The sequence below is a fragment of the Colossoma macropomum genome, unplaced genomic scaffold (genome assembly GCF_904425465.1).
Source record: "Colossoma macropomum unplaced genomic scaffold, Colossoma_macropomum, whole genome shotgun sequence".
NCBI lineage: Eukaryota > Metazoa > Chordata > Actinopteri > Characiformes > Serrasalmidae > Colossoma > Colossoma macropomum.
This window is the reverse complement of record NW_023494789.1, coordinates 25,539,816-25,557,408: the sequence shown is the minus strand read 5'-3', so window position 1 is coordinate 25,557,408 and position 17,593 is coordinate 25,539,816. Positions and strand designations below refer to the sequence as shown.

At 38.1% G+C, this 17,593-nt stretch overlaps 2 protein-coding genes across 2 annotated transcripts; both read left to right on the top strand.

The window, feature by feature from the left end:
• Positions 1 to 1,238: 1,238 nt before the first annotated feature.
• prpf38a (pre-mRNA processing factor 38A) lies at positions 1,239 to 6,168 on the top strand. Its single transcript, XM_036570654.1, has 10 exons — positions 1,239 to 1,679; positions 2,117 to 2,276; positions 2,844 to 2,965; positions 3,054 to 3,139; positions 3,254 to 3,364; positions 4,133 to 4,239; positions 5,509 to 5,535; positions 5,696 to 5,799; positions 5,942 to 5,990; positions 6,111 to 6,168. Exons 1-10 carry the CDS (start codon positions 1,550 to 1,552, stop codon positions 6,154 to 6,156), a joined length of 942 nt encoding a protein of 313 aa, XP_036426547.1. The 5' UTR covers positions 1,239 to 1,549; the 3' UTR covers positions 6,157 to 6,168.
• Positions 6,169 to 7,204: 1,036 nt separating this feature from the next.
• On the top strand, positions 7,205 to 17,092 carry pomgnt1 (protein O-linked mannose N-acetylglucosaminyltransferase 1 (beta 1,2-)). The gene is made up of 22 exons (XM_036570649.1): positions 7,205 to 7,332; positions 8,404 to 8,545; positions 8,873 to 8,975; positions 9,263 to 9,378; positions 9,642 to 9,707; positions 9,900 to 10,013; positions 10,140 to 10,257; positions 10,649 to 10,747; positions 10,961 to 11,088; positions 11,363 to 11,433; positions 11,513 to 11,588; positions 11,744 to 11,827; positions 11,951 to 11,992; positions 13,066 to 13,124; positions 13,370 to 13,442; positions 13,847 to 13,975; positions 14,174 to 14,299; positions 14,747 to 14,811; positions 14,917 to 14,961; positions 15,244 to 15,379; positions 15,487 to 15,596; positions 15,963 to 17,092. Exons 2-22 carry the CDS (start codon positions 8,426 to 8,428, stop codon positions 16,042 to 16,044), a joined length of 1,962 nt encoding a protein of 653 aa, XP_036426542.1. The 5' UTR covers positions 7,205 to 7,332; positions 8,404 to 8,425; the 3' UTR covers positions 16,045 to 17,092.
• Positions 17,093 to 17,593: the final 501 nt, after the last annotated feature.

The following is a 17,593-nucleotide window of genomic DNA, read 5'->3' as shown; positions in this document are numbered from 1 at the left end:
AGTAGCAGTACTAGCTGCTTATCACACAGTGGACAAAGTTCCAAGGTTTGAAAATAGTTATTGATTAGCCTGCATCACACAGGTAAATGCACCAGTTCAAAGTCTGATCTCAAACGTAAGCAATATTGGTCAATAATTATATTCAGTAATTCTTGTGAATGTGTTCCTGTTACTAATTTCGGAGTTGCTGAGCTATTGCATAACATTTACAGTTACAAAGCTACCTCGCCACATTTGCCAATATTGTACAGTGTTGTTCTCATGGTATATGGGGTATTTAAAGTTTGAATTATGTGAGTAATCTTAAAGCACGTGCAATGTAAAATAAAAGGAACTGTACTGGTACATTTTTTTAAGGTACAATGTAAATTTAACCAATTGTGTTAAATATGCTTTTCCCAGGTAAAGGTTATATATTTGTTCATTTGCATAATCTAAAATAGAACAATAAAATCAAAAAACAATTAAAAAAAAGTATGTTCAGTCAACGTAGTTGAAATAGATTACGCTCCCCAAATAAATGGTATTCAAGACGTATCTTGAGGGTACCACCCCTGTTACAGTTCAGTATAAACCCCTGTGTATTTAAATCATTAAGTTATCCCCACTTTAACTGATGTAACGTTGAGAGCTCTCGACAGTATGGATGAATATAGGTCAAGGGGGCAATCAGTCCATTTTTTGTCACGTTTTGTGATAGTTTACACTACTGACTCCCTTATGAACAGCATGAGGCGCTATTTTCAAAACTTAGCACTTGTTAACATGTAAATATAATTATCTCCCCCACCACCCAGCAAAATGCTGGCCAGCAGTAAATGGCTAGTGCCACTTCTGAAAAAATAATAAATAAAAACAAGAACACTGCGTTCCTCTTGTCCTGTTTAATAAATACGCTGATAAATAGTCTATATATACTTTAGATTTAGCATGAATAACACCACAATGAATTCAGTAATTAGTTTGAGTACATCTGTAACACGAGCTGCTTTCTTCAGCTCTCCGTGCCACAACAAAAGCCCAAAATGACAGACTATCTGCACAGAGTCTTTAGGTCAACATTCCCAGGTTCTGATGGCCGATGGTGGAGCTATGATGTGCCGCTAGTTAGCCGAGCCGAGTAGCCGCTGTCCAGAGTCTTTGCTTTACTCACAGGAGCTGTTGGTATGTGCCTGTTTTGAGAGGCACACGCCGTTTCTGTGTGGCAGGTGCCACTGGCGAGTGCCACTGGCAAGTGGCACGAGTGGCATGTGCCACTCGTTACCAGTTATCGGTGGCAGGTGCCATTCGCTAAGTGGCACATGCCAGTACGTGCCATTTCCGGACGGCGGAGTTGCCACTTCCTGCTACCAGATGCCACTTCGGGACTGAACCCCCTCTCTGACACACTGCGCTCTTCACCATAGACTTCCACAGAGCGGTTCTCTTGCACTCCGCTCTGTAGGGGGCAGCAATTCACCCCAGCACTCAGCGTACCATAGAGCTCGAGAGGAAGTGCTGCAGCTGTTTTCCGCCCTGGACGCGTTTCATTCATCTCTATTTTGGGGCGATGGCGAACAGAACAGTAAAAGATGCGAAGAGTATACACGGAACAAATCCCCAATATCTTGTGGAGAAAATTATACGAACTCGAATCTACGAGTCTAAATACTGGAAAGAAGAGTGTTTTGGACTTACAGGTATGAAGGATGTGCTATGCTGGCTAACGACGCTAGCTGGTCTGGTGTTATGCTAGCTGCTATCTAAGTTAGCTGAACGGGACGTTTGTCCCAGTTCACTGTTTTATTAATTAACTTAGTCATTCAGTGATTTAGATCATTAACTAGCAACGAATTCTTGATTAATTAATATACAGCTAACTGGTGGCTTTCAGAGTAATCTTTAGCAAACCTAAAAGTAACTGGAGTCAGAGACATTATAGTTAATTAACCTGAACCCGAAGTTCAACTCTGTAAATGTTTTAAAGTGACCTGTTTGCCCAATATGTCATTGTACACTTTTTCGAGAACGATAGTTTATTTTTTGGTATATGTATTTAAACATAAATACATTTGTTTTTGACACTTCACACTTCTCTTTCCCCTCGTGATGCTTATTTTTTTTTATCTTCTTCAAGCTGAGCTTGTTGTGGACAAAGCAATGGAGCTCAAGTTTGTTGGTGGAGTGTATGGTGGAAACATCAAGCCCACACCTTTCTTATGTTTGACTCTGAAGATGCTCCAGATTCAGCCTGAGAAGGACATCATTGTAGAATTCATCAAAAATGAAGATTTCAAGTATGTGGTTTTATTAATTTATGATCTGACATTGCTGCCTATGTATTTGCTAATTTGTTATGATTTTCTTGTAGCTGGGCCCAAGAACCTTGCACATAATCCAAATCCATGTTTCCCCCCTCCGGGAATTATAATGGCTACAGTGTTTTGAGACAGTAGGTCAGATTGCACCATATGACATGTGCTGCCCAGCTGGAAGAGTACAAAGCAGATCCAGATGCAAATTTATTGTGGCGTCGTTCATGCCTGTGTTCTGTTTCAGTTTAGTTATTCTTTCCATAGCTTTTATTTAGCTGTTTTACAGATTACACGCTACTGACCTTTCATTATGAAAATTCCTAAATGTGTCTGATATAGGATGACCCAAGCAAAATGGCCAGATGTACTTAAGTTTCTAATATCTGTTAGAGTTAATAAATTCAAAGTGAATGTCCAATAACGTATTTCAAAATGGAAGCAGAAATTGTCTCAGCAGGACGGGCAGTGCTGAGATGCTCTGCTTGTTGGATTATGTGGGTGCATATGCCTATAAGTCATTCACATTTGTGTTTTTTTTTTTTTGTCCAGATATGTCCGCTTGCTTGGAGCAACGTATATGCGTCTGACAGGCACATCTGTGGACTGCTATAAGTATTTGGAGCCCTTGTATAATGACTACAGAAAAATCAAAATCCAGAATAGAAATGGAGGTAAGCCCCATGTATATTGAATGAAGCTGGTTCATGATTTAGCAACCATGTGAAATTTGCTAAATCTCAAATTATTTTGTTTCCTCAGAATTTGAGCTAATGCATGTGGATGAGTTCATCGATGAGCTGCTTCATGCAGAGCGAGTGTGTGACGTCATTCTCCCAAGGCTTCAGGTGTGTTTATCTGAATTTATTACGTGGGTTTAAGCATGTGCTGCATGGGACTGATTATATGTGGGTTTAAAGGTGTGATCTCAGTGGTACTGATGCTGAGTGTGATCTTAATAGAAGAGGCAAGTTCTGGAGGAAGCTGAGCAGTTAGATCCTCGTATCAGTGCCCTTGAAGAAGACCTGGATGAGGTGGAGTCCAGTGAAGAAGAAGACGAAGAGGAGGAGAAGGTATTGTTGTAATATTCAAGTTAGGGCTGCATAATATGGACCATATATGATGTGGACAAAATATTGTATTGTGATTATGTTGCTAGATATTGCAATTGCAAAATGCACACTGCAGATGCCTTGATGTGACGACTACAAAGAGCAGGCTGCATATATAATTGCATTTCTTGGATCATGTCAGTGCCTTGATTCATCAAAACACCAACAGAAACTCATCTGAAATATATGAGATCCTCAGAACACAATAAAAAATGTGATTTAAAAAAATGTTCATTTATGTATCACAGATTTTCGCAATATCCGTAATGCAAGATCAATATTGCAATAACACTTAGCAAACAAGATATTGCGCAGCTCTAATTCAGCTTGCTTTAAATAATTCCACTTGAATGTTCTCAACAAAACTAAATCTAACTAAATCTGCTCAGTCCTCTTCCCTGTTTATGATTCGGAGAGACACCAACTAACCAAACCACATATACGGGTCCCATTTGTCAAGTTAAACCCATTAGGGCAGTGCTTCTCACTCCTGGTCCAGGAGTACCACTGCCCTGCACACTGTAGTGTTTTCGATGCTTTAACAGACTCGACCCAGTTTAAGAGCTAATTAACAAGACTCTACTGAATTGAACTGGGCAGACTAGAACAGAGGAAATACTAATGTATGAAGGACCAGGAACCACTGCATTAGGAAGTTTTCAATGGAGATGATTGAAACAAATCTTTAGAAACATGTTTGTAAGTTCTCCATCATTTTTGCATCTGTAGCCGGAGCGAGTACAGACACCGGAGCCACACAGACGCAGTTACAGAGATATGGACCGCCCTCGCAGGTCTCCCTCTCCACGCTACAGACGCAGCCGCTCACCTAGAAGGTCAGTGTGCAGTAAGACCTTTGAGAGTTCTTGTTAATTGTTTACTAAACTGATTTTCCATTTCGAAACAAGTTTTGATTGTAAGGTCAAGACTCACTTCTATTTTTACTGTTGTATGTAAATGTATTGAATCTAAAGGGATATCCTTAAACACTAAACCGATTGGTTTGGCGTAGATAATTAAAAGTTCTCAAATAGGACCTTTTTAATGCGTGTTGTCAGTCCACTTAACAACAAAAGCCAAAAATTGCATCATTTAGAATTTATAAGCAGCTTCAGAAAGAAACCCTAGTCATTTGAGTGTGAGTTTGCATAACCTCTCTGCCCTCTTCACCCATTTTATGCTGATAAAATGCACTTAGATGGCTGGTGTTTATATAGACCCTTGGAAAAGACAGAGGGCGTATTAACAATATAGTTTTAAAATGTGATGCACTGTGTCAAATGTTTATTTCTCTGATTTTATCATACTATACACTCAATGCCTTAATATGTTAGACAAGTAGATGTTCATGCCTTTGAGAGGTGTATGTTCTTTAGCTACAAGTGATTGTTCCTACACTATATGAAAAGTGAACCAGCTATCTGTACTGTTGAGCATGATGAAGTAAAACATATACTGCATAAAAGTGTCTTGGCCCTTTTTCATTAAAGCTCCATAAATGTGCAGATTTGATAGTGATAGTGTTAAAACGTTGACGACTCAAAAGAATAAAATGTGAAATAAACAATGTCTTCTTTTTTTAAGACGGTAGAATGGTGTGATTGTGTAGTAGGATCAGGCAATATAACCTTTTATTATTATTGTGATAAATTTTATTTTGATAAACAGTATGTGTCCGTACATCACAGTGTAATTTATCTTTAAATGGAACATGGAACAGTGGGATTTGTTTTTACCATTGTGCTTGTCAAATAAGTACATTCATTTTTGTACTGAACTGCCATGTGCACAAATTATTAGTATTATTTTTATTATTATTTTCTTTTTTTTGTTATTCTTACATGGTATTATAGAAGATATTGATATTTTTGGTTAGTCAAATTAAAATCAAGCATTTATCAAATCAATTTAAATACCCTCTTACCAAACAAGAGTTTGATCAAACAGATACGCCAAAGATGAAATTGGTGAATAATAAAACTGTTGGTGAAATCAAACTATCAGATTTTAACATATGCAACTTTGATGAATAAGGGCTATTGAGTTTAAGACAGTTAACGTCTGAATAACCGATTTAACTTCATTTTCTTCTTACCTTCATACAGACGAAGCAGATCACCCAAGAGACGAAGGTACACATGTACAGCAACTCCATTCTTCTCATTTATACTTGCTGCATGCATGTTTCACATTCTTTATATCACATAATAAAGATATTAACTCTATAAAATCAAGTCGCAGCACACGTTTGTCATTATGTTGGTCTTGAGCTCTCTTTGTTTGCTCCTGCAGCCCATCCCCAAGACGTGAGCGGGACCGGGATCGCCACCGCAGCAAGAGTCCCCGTAGACACCGCAGCAGGTCCAGAGACAGGAGGCATCGCTCCAAATCTCCAGGTACAGATCAGCTCGTATTTCTGCTCTGTTTTTACTGAATTTCAGTTCAGTAAATAGAAGGGATGATTTCAATGTAAGAATTAATAATAATGTTGCTATTATTTCATCATTATGTTAACACATCTGCATGGTGTTATTCCAGGTCACCACAGAAGCCACAGGCATCGCAGCCACTCAAAGTCTCCAGAAAGGTAATTGAACACTACTAAGGAATGACTCAGTACACATAGCACTCGAAGTCCAACCAATTTGGAAAATGTTTTTGTTCATATATGGAGTCCTGATATTGATTATTTTTCTCTTTTCTACAGTCGATCAAAGAAGAGCCACAAAAGGAGTCGAAGAGGAAATGAGTGATTTTCCCTTTTTGTAAAAAAACAAAACAAAAAAGATTCAAGTTGTCACTCTTGTCCTGACCAGATTGAAGCCACAGATGTTTTTGAAGCTATATGCCCTTTAATACAGATAATTTTGAGTGATTACGTTTTTCCACTATAACAATTTCAGACAGTTTATTATTAAAGTATATCCCAGCAATCCTGCAGAGATTTGTTGTAATAATAGGTTCATCCACACGTCTGTGTCAATAATGAAACTGTTTTACTCAAATAAACTATTGTGTTACTGTAATAGTACATGTTGGTTTCTTCACTGGAGCAGCAAGTGTTGTGTTAAAGGTGTTTATTAATAAATTGGCTTAAAATGGTGCACATCACTACTGAATCCCACATACTCCACACTGTGATGTAATGCATGAGAGTAACCAAGGGCTCCTTATTAATTACTAACTCTTCAAATATTGTCAAATTATTTCCCATTAAAGGTTTCCATGTGAAATGTGTTGAAATGTGTTGAATAGTTCACAGTGGTAGTGATTGGCACCAGACATCTGAAGATATTTATGCCTCTAAAAGCTCCCACACAGAAAGCTATTACACTAGACCGTTACAAATACTGTGCCTGGTGACATTGTTTAACAATAGTTGTTGGCTTAAAATGTATCAAATCCACTCATTGTGGAGAAGTAGATGCAGGGTGTTGTAAGGCATTTTTTTTGGATTTGCTACTGTTTTACCATTATGAACATTACGTTTAAAAACGAATACAACACGTGTAGGTTCACTGCTCGTTTTGGATAGTAAGTAAATTGCTTATATTTGTGTTTGGATAAAGGGACCGGAACTATCACCACTGCAAAGAAACCTGAGATTGTAAGTTTCTCTACAATGCATCACTGAAGACCAAAACCCCGACTTTGCTTACACATGACGCTTGAATTCTGCAAAGCTGTTGAAAAATCGGCAGAATAAACCTTTAAATCACTTTTAAAAACCCATCAGGCGTAAAAGACTTTTATTGTGAAAACCAACCCTTGCGGCAACCATAGAGTAATGGCACAGTTGGTGCCTTCACTCTCATGGACGTCCAGCCTTCCCATGCAAACAGCCGGCTAAAGACTGTTAGCTTTCGGAGATATCATGTGAAAATATCTCTCTGAACATGAGTGCCGTCGACACTTAAACAACAGTACCGGTAAAATATTTCAGTCTACTATGCATAACGAGTGAGTTCATTTTCTACACAGTGAGCATCAGCAACATAACGTTCACCTGAGTTACCACAGGAAAGGTGAACTGTGTTTGGCTAGCTCGCTAACCTAGCTAAGTTAGCCCACAGTGGAGTAGCTTACCATTTCACACAGAGTGGCTCTTAATGCTGGTGCTGTAAGATATTCTTTCACTGTGTCACAGCAGAAGGTGAGCTTTTTGTGCTTCAGCATTTTGTCACTTTTTGAAAGGCAAATTTTCCTCGACTCATTTGGTGTCGCCAAAATAATTAACTCACTCAAGGTAATGTTGGGGCATTTGGAGGCGAAGCAGGTGTTTTAGAGCAGAAAAAACATGAAACTGGGCACTGGATATGGGAAACACTGGCCTAAATCAGTGCTTTTAAACTTCAGTCCTGAGGACACACTGCTTTGCACAGTTTCATGTATTGCCTGCCCTTCTGTATCTGATTCAGCAGTTCATCATTATGTAATTATCAAGCTCTTGCTAAGCAGGGTTAGGTGTGTTAAAGCAGGGAATACTTTAAACTGTAACCTAACTGTACGGGGGTTCACAGGGCTGCAGTTGAGAACCACTGGTCTAAATCAGGGGTTCTCAACCTTTTCCACCTCAAGTCCTGATTATTTATAATTTGAAAGAATTAGATTAATTTTTGGGAAATTGCTGTGCTTGACAGCTGTGCTTGAGTGCCTACTTCAATATGGCGTGTATCATTAAACCTAAAATATTAACAAAGTGGTGGCAAATGAAGTGAAATGTTTCTACAGCACAATTTTTTACACTAGTAGTCACTCGAGAGTGGACAGTTCAATGTCAGGGGGAGTGTGTTTTGTTTCTAGAAGCAACTTTTTTTGATATTTCTTTTTTTTATTATTAATTATTTTAGCCGCTTATTTTTATGTAAGTGCCATTACTGGCCCACTATGCACCACTGACTCCCTCTCAGTATTGGCCCATGGCTGTCTAAGGTGGCAGCCCACTGATTGAGAAACTCTGGTCTAAGTGACTGCAGTGCTGACTGTCTGATTGTGTGCAGGAGCAGGCAGCAGCTGTAAGGGATGGACACCTGGACGCCCAACCCACGGGCGAAGCCCTTCATCCCTCGGCAGCAGCGCAGCTTCTACCTTACATGGAAATACAAACTCACCAACAAAAGGGCCATCCGCAGACTCTGCCAGGCAAGCACACACATTTCAGGCTTACTGTAACTGAACTTAGATAACTTTGAAGGTCTGACAACACAAACAGCAGTAAGCACAACTAATAAAATCTTTTGACACCATGTGCAAATGACCAGTGTGCAACCTATAAAACATGTAAAAACATGTACGTATTAGTAATAATTATTTGGCTATATATGGCTGTATGTTTAGTGGTTTTTAAAGTTACATCCTCTGTATTTTGCCTTAAATGATATTGGCAATGCTTAGGCTTTTGTATTGTGATTCCAGGGCTTATGCTTTGTTATTATTATTATTATTATTATTATTATTTTCTTTCTTCAGGCAGGAGCAGTGTTATTCTTGTTGGTTACAGTACTTGTGAATATAAAACTTATTCTTGACACAAGAAGAGCTGCAAGTGAGGAAGATGCCACACGGGACTACGGTAAAGACAGTCAGACTTCAGTACTGGCCAGTTATTTCTTTGATAGGTCATCATGTCACTTAAAGTTGTCTATGGTTAGACAAGTCAGGCCTTTTGTGTTCTATAAACATGTGCTGCTAAGTAACCTGCTTAGTGTGGAACCAAACTATCCTAAAGACTTTTCTATGTCATCTAGAACATAGTTTTTCTGGAATTCAAGATTGTAGTAGACACAGTTATGGTTGTTTTGATTCTCATTCATGCTCCCATTATATTTCCCAATTTCCTATCATTGAACAATTTTTCAGATGATGCCTTGGCCAACATGGAGACCCCACGAAGACCGGCCAGTGGGCGCAAGGTGTTGGACATTGAGGTGTACTCTAGTCGCTCCAAGGTGTATGTGGCAGTGGATGGTACCACAGTAAGCAATTCTTGGTCTTTAAGTCTTTTTTTTTATTTTTTTTTATGACATACCCTTTTCCTTTGACAGACAAACTGTTTTTGGCGTAGTATTTAAGCTCCAAATTCTACTGCGTCGTTCAAGAGAAAAACTGTCCTATATCAAATGAGCATGCTTTAAAGAGATATTATTTAATCAAATTTTACTGAGTTTTTATTGAACAAATATACTGTGGAAAGATAAATCATGTATGGATTTAATCTGTTTTCATTATTTTTCAAAAGGTGTTGGAGGATGAGGTGCGGGAACAGGGAAGAGGCATACACGTCATAGTGCTAAATCAGGCCACTGTAAGTAAAACTTATTTGTGTAAAAACTCCTAATTAAAGCATGTACTGTACTTTGTTTAAAGCCAAAGCTAGTTTGAAAGTTAAAAGTTCCAGAGCTTTTCTATAGCATCTTTGACAACTGCTGTGGTTACTGTATGATGTTGTGATGCGTATTATTACATTACGCTATAATGTGTTGTCTTGCCTGGACAGGGCCATGTAATGGCAAAGAGAGTGTTTGATACCTACTCTCCCCACGAGGATGAAGCTATGATCCTCTTCCTTAACATGGTCACTCGTGGTAGAGTCCTCATCTTCACTATCAAGGTTAAAAGAAATCATAGTCTCTAACAATAGCACGATTTAATTTAACAAACTATTATACTCACATATTATTCTGTTGTGATCTTTATTTTTTTTTTTTGCTGACTAATGTGTGCTGTTACTGCTCAGGATGAGGGAACCTTCCATTTAAAGGATGCTGCTAAAAACCTGTTGAAGGGCCTGGGCAGCCAGGTGGCAGCCACTCTGAGTTGGAGAGATATGTGGGCTCTGGTTGTGAAGAAAGGAGGTAAACATTTTGTGGGCTAAACCAGTGTTTTTTTGGGGGGGGGCTGCCACATTCAGTTGTCAGTGATAGTGATGAAAGAAAGACAACCTGTTGACATGTTGCATACTATACAAAAGAGCTCTAAAAGGCTCTGCAATCATGTGATAGATGCAGTCACTCTGATAGACTGCAGTAATCTACATTAAGCATTTTAGGTCAAAATGGTTTCTGTTTCGGTGTTCCACCAAAAAATTTAGAAATTGTAATTAATGATATATTGAATGATGACAACACTGTATTGGGGGCAAAATGGGACAAAATGACAGACATAATCATTTGATTAATCAGTTAATAACTAATAGATTAATCACTGATAGAAATTTAGAAATTATATATTGATATGTGTCCTTAGGCCAGGTTTATGGGGAGAAGCACTCAAAGTCACCTGCTCTTTCTACCTGGGGAGACCCTGTTCTGCTGAAAACTGAAGTTCAGCTCACTGCTGCTGAAGGTATGGACCCACCTTATTTGTTTGACCTTATTTGTTTATCTTGAAACTGTAGTATTAGTTTTGAGGGCTAATGAGGTTTGAGTTTCAGATTATCCTGAACAACCTAATGATTGGCCAACAGTACAGGATAATTGGGCCAATTTTGAAGCCAGTTTGATGAGATTTCAGGGTTTAACACAGTAGTCTTGACAGCACGTATATGTCTTTGTGCAGAGGCCGAGTGCCACTGGGCAGATACAGAGCTGAACCGTAGGAGGAAGCTTTTCTGCAGTAAAGTGGAGGGCTACGGCAGCATCTGCAGCTGCAAAGATCCGGCACCCATAGAGTTCAACCCAGAACCAGTAAGCTCTTACTAGAATGTCTAGTGTTTCGGAATATATTTAATGTGAAGCCTAAGGACTGGTTGGTTATTGTAGGTATAAAAGTAAATAGTAATGTGCTATTTTATTTGTTATTGTGCTTTGTGCATAGGCAGACAGTAGTACATTGAGATTGACAAGTTGTGTTGCTTAGAAAATACATGTATCCAACATTAAAGTGTTATGTATTAGGTAATAATTTAGCAGTGCTGAGGCATCAGGTTCACTGTGCCTTTGTAATTTGTCTCTTGTCCAGCTACCCAACAATAATGTGTACAATGTCCCAGTTGCTGTTATTGCTGGAAACAGACCCAACTATCTCTACAGGTAAGTACAATGCTGTTTAATTTCCTTGTACCAGTGGCACAAAAAGGTGATAATGTAAGAGCACTCTTTGTGTCTGCAGAATGCTGCGCTCTCTCCTCTCCTCCCATGGTGTGAACCCACAGATGATCACTGTTTTCATTGATGGATATTATGAGGTACCCTTTTATCATCCCTTTTGTCCTCTACATATTTGTCATTTTCTCCCTCTGCACCATTCCCTTTACTGTCAAATTATAAAGGATTCATGTCTCCCTTAAATCTTTCAGTGATTGTTCTATGTAGTCTGTATTTTTTTCCTATTCTGTAATAGGAACCTATGGATGTGGTGGAACTGTTTGGTCTTAAAGGAGTTCAGCACACACCCATCAGCATTAAGAATGCCCGTGTGTCACAGGTGATTTATCAGTGCATGTGACTGCTTCTGTGCATGACCAGTTGGAACTGATTACTATAGTTTGTCATAATAAATAAGAAATGAGAATTTATTAATTTACGTTGATTTTCTTTATTTTTGTAGCACTACAAAGCCAGCCTGACAGCAACTTTCAATCTACATCCGGTGAGTACTGTCTCCCCCAGCTCTGAACAAAACTGTATTGAGGGTGTACCCTGAAAGACCACTGTTTAGCAATGCAGAGGTGTGCTGTAGAGCTAGATTCTATGTGATGTGCTATCCATGACTTTACCTGTTGGATGGGAACACTGTCTAGTTATAAAACAGATCTGGATCCACTTAAATTTGTTTGGCTGAGCCACATTTGGAGCTGTTATAAAATATTCTATATATATACTCAACACGACTGCACACATACATTTAATTCTGTATTAATGACCCAAGTTATGAAAAACCATTGTTCTGTATATGGAATAATGTTTGACAGCCATGGCAACCATGGCCTACTGTTAATGAATTAGATAGCTTTCCAGAAGAATTGAATTATCAGTATTAAATTAAATTGTTTTTTGAACATTGATTGTAAATTTTAATATTGTATTGTCTGCTGTACTTTGTTACTGATTTGTGAGATATGAATGGCATATTGCTTTATTTTATAATATAGCTGCCTGCCAGACTGTGATATGATCTTGTTGCAGTATTAGATGTTCTCCAGTATGTTTCAAAAGTGGAAGCAAGGCCAGTAACTCAAAAAGATAAAGTGGCAGGTTCATACATGTCAAAAGAGACAGGTGATGACCATGCCTACCCAGACTGGTGACATGGGTGTGTGATGGAGATGGGGAAGTTGTGTCGTCATTTGTAGTCAGTGTCATACCCATATCGAAGCTGGATCCTCTGAATATGAAGACTGTTTAGATGTAGAACGTGGTAGTTTGGTTATAGCATGTATGTAGCTAGACTTTTTTATTCAGAGGAACCTGTGATATTTTGGGGGAAAATGTATGTAGGACAAAATATATCTGGTTTGAAGTGTTTAGTTTACTACAGGGCATACTAGCGGCGATTTTCAAAAACACTATTCATTTTTCACATAGAGAAATCTACTTAGACCCTTAGTTCCCACTTTGGGCCTGATGCTTACTACAGAATGACACACTAATTAGGGGATGAGGGAATTAAAAATGTCTTTCAAAATGTTTGCCTGTTTTTGAACACTCATTATTTCATTTTAGGATGCAAATTTTGCCATTGTCTTGGAGGAGGACCTGGATATTTCCATAGATTTCTTCAGGTAAAAAGCACTTTTGGAGTGCTATGTTTGCAGGACATTGTAGTGCTCACTAGAGGGCAGTAAGCTCCCTCAGGAAGGATTGCAGATGAGCTCAGAGCTAGGACTTTAATTTTTTTTGTACTTCAAAAAAAAACAAATCTTAGACAACCAATAGTGCAACAAGCCTTTTTATTGAGAATGCAGCTTTACTCTTCAGGTATTTTAAAGATAAATTAGCATTTATCTGTATCCCCTTTTACCCTTAGCTTTCTCAGTCAGACCATTCATTTGCTGAATGAAGACGAGAGCCTCTATTGTATCTCAGCCTGGAATGACCAAGTGAGTATTGCAGTCATATTTCATCTGAACAACGTATTGAATAAGTCATATGTAGGCACTAGCAAAAAGATCAACCTGATTAGAAGATGGCATCATTTGAAAACCATCCGTCCTTCACATTGTGTGACCATTTCATGATAAGTAAACCAGTAGCATTTTTGAAAAGCAAAGCTTGTAAAAGTTTTACATAGTTTTAAATATTAATTAAATCTTTTCATCCTACTACAAAGTTAATATTTGCAAGCTTTTCTTATGATGAGACTAAAACAAGGAGTGCTGTCAGGTTTAGAGTTCACTTGATTATTGCTATAGACATATAGACATGTTCTAAAGTGGGTGTGAGAGGGTCCATACCAGTCATTTTAATACTATACCAAAGCAGAGGTTGTGTTTTGTGTTTTCAGGGCTATGAGCACACAGCAGAGGACCCTTCACTGCTCTACAGAGTGGAGAGTATGCCTGGGCTCGGTTGGGTGCTCAAAAAGAGCCTATACAAGGATGAGCTGGAGCCTAAGTGGCCCACTCCTGAGAAGGTCAGGAAGCTACAATTAGATTGTTATTGATTTGATATTTTCTGCTTAAATTTTAATAAAAATTTTACACATGCTCCTACATTGAAAAATGAATTATGCTGTGTAATGCACCTTCCTTGAGAAATTCTCTTTTCATCTTTGCTTACCTTTTGCTTTTAAACATGTAAATAATAATTTCCTGTCATTCTTCCCTGGTAGCTGTGGGACTGGGATATGTGGATGCGAATGCCGGAACAGAGGAAGGGGAGAGAGTGCGTCATTCCCGATGTCTCACGCTCCTATCACTTTGGCATTATTGGCCTTAACATGAACGGTTACTTCCATGTGAGTGAGTGTGAATTTTTATGGTCAGTTACAATTACAAGTAGGTTTTCTATTTTTCTTTTCTTTCTTATTTTGAAAAATAAACTGGAACACAGACCATGTTCATGTATAGCCTGCAATAAATCAATATGTTTTCTAGTTAGTTAATAAGTTGCTGCATTGATAATGATTACTTAAATTACTTAAGACTAGGTAAGAACTGGGAGGGGAAAGAGTCGAAAATGACGAAAATGATAAAATGGACGGCAGCTGTTTTGTTCATGTCACCAGACTGCAACAGACATACAGTGATCTAGTTAAACACAATGTTTACATTGTTTAGCCTGAGGATTCCTTATAATGGGGTCACATTTTTTAAACGCTTGAAGAGACATGACCACAAACCTGCTTTGATCGTGAAAATGGTTGATTAACATATTTCCTTAAAATCTGTGTTTTCTTGTGTAGGAAGTGTATTTTAAGAAGCACAAGTTTAACACCGTCCCAAATGTTCCGTTAAAAAATGTTGACAGGTATGTAAGAGAATCAGCTCTGTTGTTTGACCAAAACACTTTTCTCCGTATTTTTTTACCTGTTTATTTATTTATTTTTTTTTATTGACTGTTTCCTGTCAACAGCTTGAAAAAGGATGCATACGAGGTAGAGATCCAGAATCTGTTACGGTAAATACACCTTTATTTGATCACTAGTTTTTTCTTTCTTTATTTTAGTTATTTATTTATTTTTTAAACTATCCTGTTGTAGGCCATACTGGACTTTGCATTTCCCAACAGTATTCTCTTAGAAGAATGGAAAATGTGCTTATAAGTAGAGAGATGTTGTGCAGTGCCAATGGCTACAAATCTATCCTTTCATTCACCGGTTATGGGATTAAAACTACTGAGAAGCATGAACATGACAGATTTCTCATTATTAAATGTGTCTCTCTTTCTTTGTATTTGTAGTGAGGCGGAGGTTTTGGACCACAGCAAAAACCCTTGTGAAGACTCATTTGTCCCAGACACTGAGGGCAAGACTTACGTCATGTTTATCAAGATGGAGCAGGAGTCTGACACCAGCACCTGGACTGAACTGGCTAAGGTAGATCTCACTCAAGCTGACTAAACCAAAATCACTGACAAGCCAGCAGTAGAATTTGCCTCTGCCAAAGAATGGAGGGTAATGTTTGTTGTGTATGTTCGCTTTAGTGCCTGCATGTGTGGGACCTAGATGTGCGAGGCTATCACAGAGGATTGTGGAGGCTCTTCAGAAAGAAGAACCATATCCTTGTAGTGGCTGTTCCAATCTCACCTTACTCGTGAGTCATAATCTGCTGGTTTTCACTTTCTCACTTTCACAGCCTTATTTCTAATTTCAAAATAATTTTTCTCTGCTTTGACAGTTCTCAGTCATGTTTGTAAGCAACCCATATGTCATTTGTATGAACACATGTCCTGCATGCACACTTTTTTTTATATCCAGTCTAGGACCACATATGAAAGTAGGTGAATTAAAAATTTTTTATTTTTTTTTATTTTTATTTTTTTTTTATGTTTACACTGCTCTGAAAAATCCAATCTATGTCACCTTTATACAAAAAGATCAAATCTGTGCCACAACCCTGTACCGTAAACGCTGTCTCCGTAACTCGTTTTGCAATTTACAAACTCATTGTTTCTTACAGCATTAGGAAACCTACTCATGTTACCCCTATTCATCTGGAGCCTCCACCCAAAGAGGAGGGAGCCCCAGTGGAGCAGATGTAGAGCAGCTGCAGCCTGCTCCCACACCGCCTCTGATTGCAGGCCACACTCGCACTGGACCTGCATTGGCCCTGTGCTGGGAGAACCTCCTCCCTTAAGGCCACACAGGAAAGCTGGAGTAGCTAATACAGCTCCCCCTTCTTCACTACAGTAACGAATCTGTGCTGCTCGTATGGACTATAAGGCCTTACATTATGTGAGGTTAGGATTTTTGGTGAATGGAAAAGCTGAGTGAAGCTCGGCCAGTTACTGCAAACAGTTACAGTATGTATTAGGAACTGTGCAGTGTTTGAAGAGTCATGTGTGCATCATGTATTCTGTTAGAAAAGAGCTGGTCAACATTTCATAGTTTTGATTTGGTACCATAAAAAATGGCTGAGCCACCTCGAGAGAATAATTATGAACAAAGAAAAAGCCAAATCCAGATAAGAAAGGAACATTTGTCGAAAAGGGAATGACTGTATTTTACTATTTTTTAACACTACTGAATGCTTCTGGTTTTACTGTACATACATTTTAACTTAAAACTATTTATTTTGACAGTTTATTGTTAGAGAGTTCATTTTCTTTGAGAACAATGTACTTAGAAACAAAGGCCTAACATTGTTTACAAATAATATGAAGTTCTATAGTCATATATTTTTTAAATAAAAATGATCATTTGTCATACATTTTTCATTTGAGAGGTGATTGGTACTAGATACTAGATTGTAATAGGAGCAGCTTTATCACTTGTTCCTCCTAAGGCTGGTTGAGAGAATATGTGGTGCTTTTGTCAAAATATGCATCATTACCTCAGGAGATATTTTTTAATTCAAGACTGTGTAAAGATGTAGTCCATCAGTAATTTAAAGTGGCCAAGCATAGAAATGGAAATTACTACATTCATTTATGTCCTGTGCTTTACAACCATCTGACCCCAAACACTCCATCCCAGCAGATGAGAATACCTGAGGTTATGTGGTATAGTTTGATTAGTGGAGCTCTTTGTCTGTTTAGCTCTGAATATTGTATATTGACAGGCAATGGAGAGGACTAATGTTTTATCAGTGCAATCTATACTACATCATAGGCTTGTCCTGTGCTAATGTGACTGCCTTTTTCTGACATCATTTAAAAGTGACTTGCCCTGCAATAATATCCAGATCGTTTCATGAGATTTCAGTGTCTGCTCTAAGTTACAGTCACAAGCATTACATTCGTACTTTTGTCTACCACTAAATATTTTTGTATGCAAAAATGTGCAATAGTTGAGTGGATTTATGTAATATTTGTAGTTTTTTTTTTTTGTATTTTTAAAATGACTGAAATTTTGCCGTATGATTTGGAGACTCCTCAAACCACCAAAGTCCTTTGAACGCTTCTGGTTGTTTTTTTTTACATTTGTTTGTGTAGTTCTAATTTTTGCTTTGTGGATTTTTTTTTTAATAAAATAAAATTTTCATAAGGGTTCGGTGTGCCTTTTCAACATGGTGAACTCATTTTAGACTGTAAAAGACAGTCAGTTTTGCTAGCTTTTTTTTTTTCATAAACTTTGGCAAAACTTTTTGTT

What these genes read in the sequence shown, in the direction of transcription:
- prpf38a (XM_036570654.1), top strand. Translation starts at nt 1,550, where the DNA reads ATGGCGAACAGAACAGTAAAAGATGCGAAGAGTATACACGGAACAAAT. An exon ending in TCATTCTCCCAAGGCTTCAG is followed by an intron (nt 3,140 to 3,253) that starts GTGTGTTTATCT and finishes TGATCTTAATAG; the next exon opens with AAGAGGCAAGTTCTGGAGGA. An exon ending in CGCAGCCGCTCACCTAGAAG is followed by an intron (nt 4,240 to 5,508) that starts GTCAGTGTGCAG and finishes ACCTTCATACAG; the next exon opens with ACGAAGCAGATCACCCAAGA.
- pomgnt1 (XM_036570649.1), top strand. Translation starts at nt 8,426, where the DNA reads ATGGACACCTGGACGCCCAACCCACGGGCGAAGCCCTTCATCCCTCGG. An exon ending in TCCTCATCTTCACTATCAAG is followed by an intron (nt 10,014 to 10,139) that starts GTTAAAAGAAAT and finishes GTTACTGCTCAG; the next exon opens with GATGAGGGAACCTTCCATTT. An exon ending in AGAATGCCCGTGTGTCACAG is followed by an intron (nt 11,828 to 11,950) that starts GTGATTTATCAG and finishes TTATTTTTGTAG; the next exon opens with CACTACAAAGCCAGCCTGAC.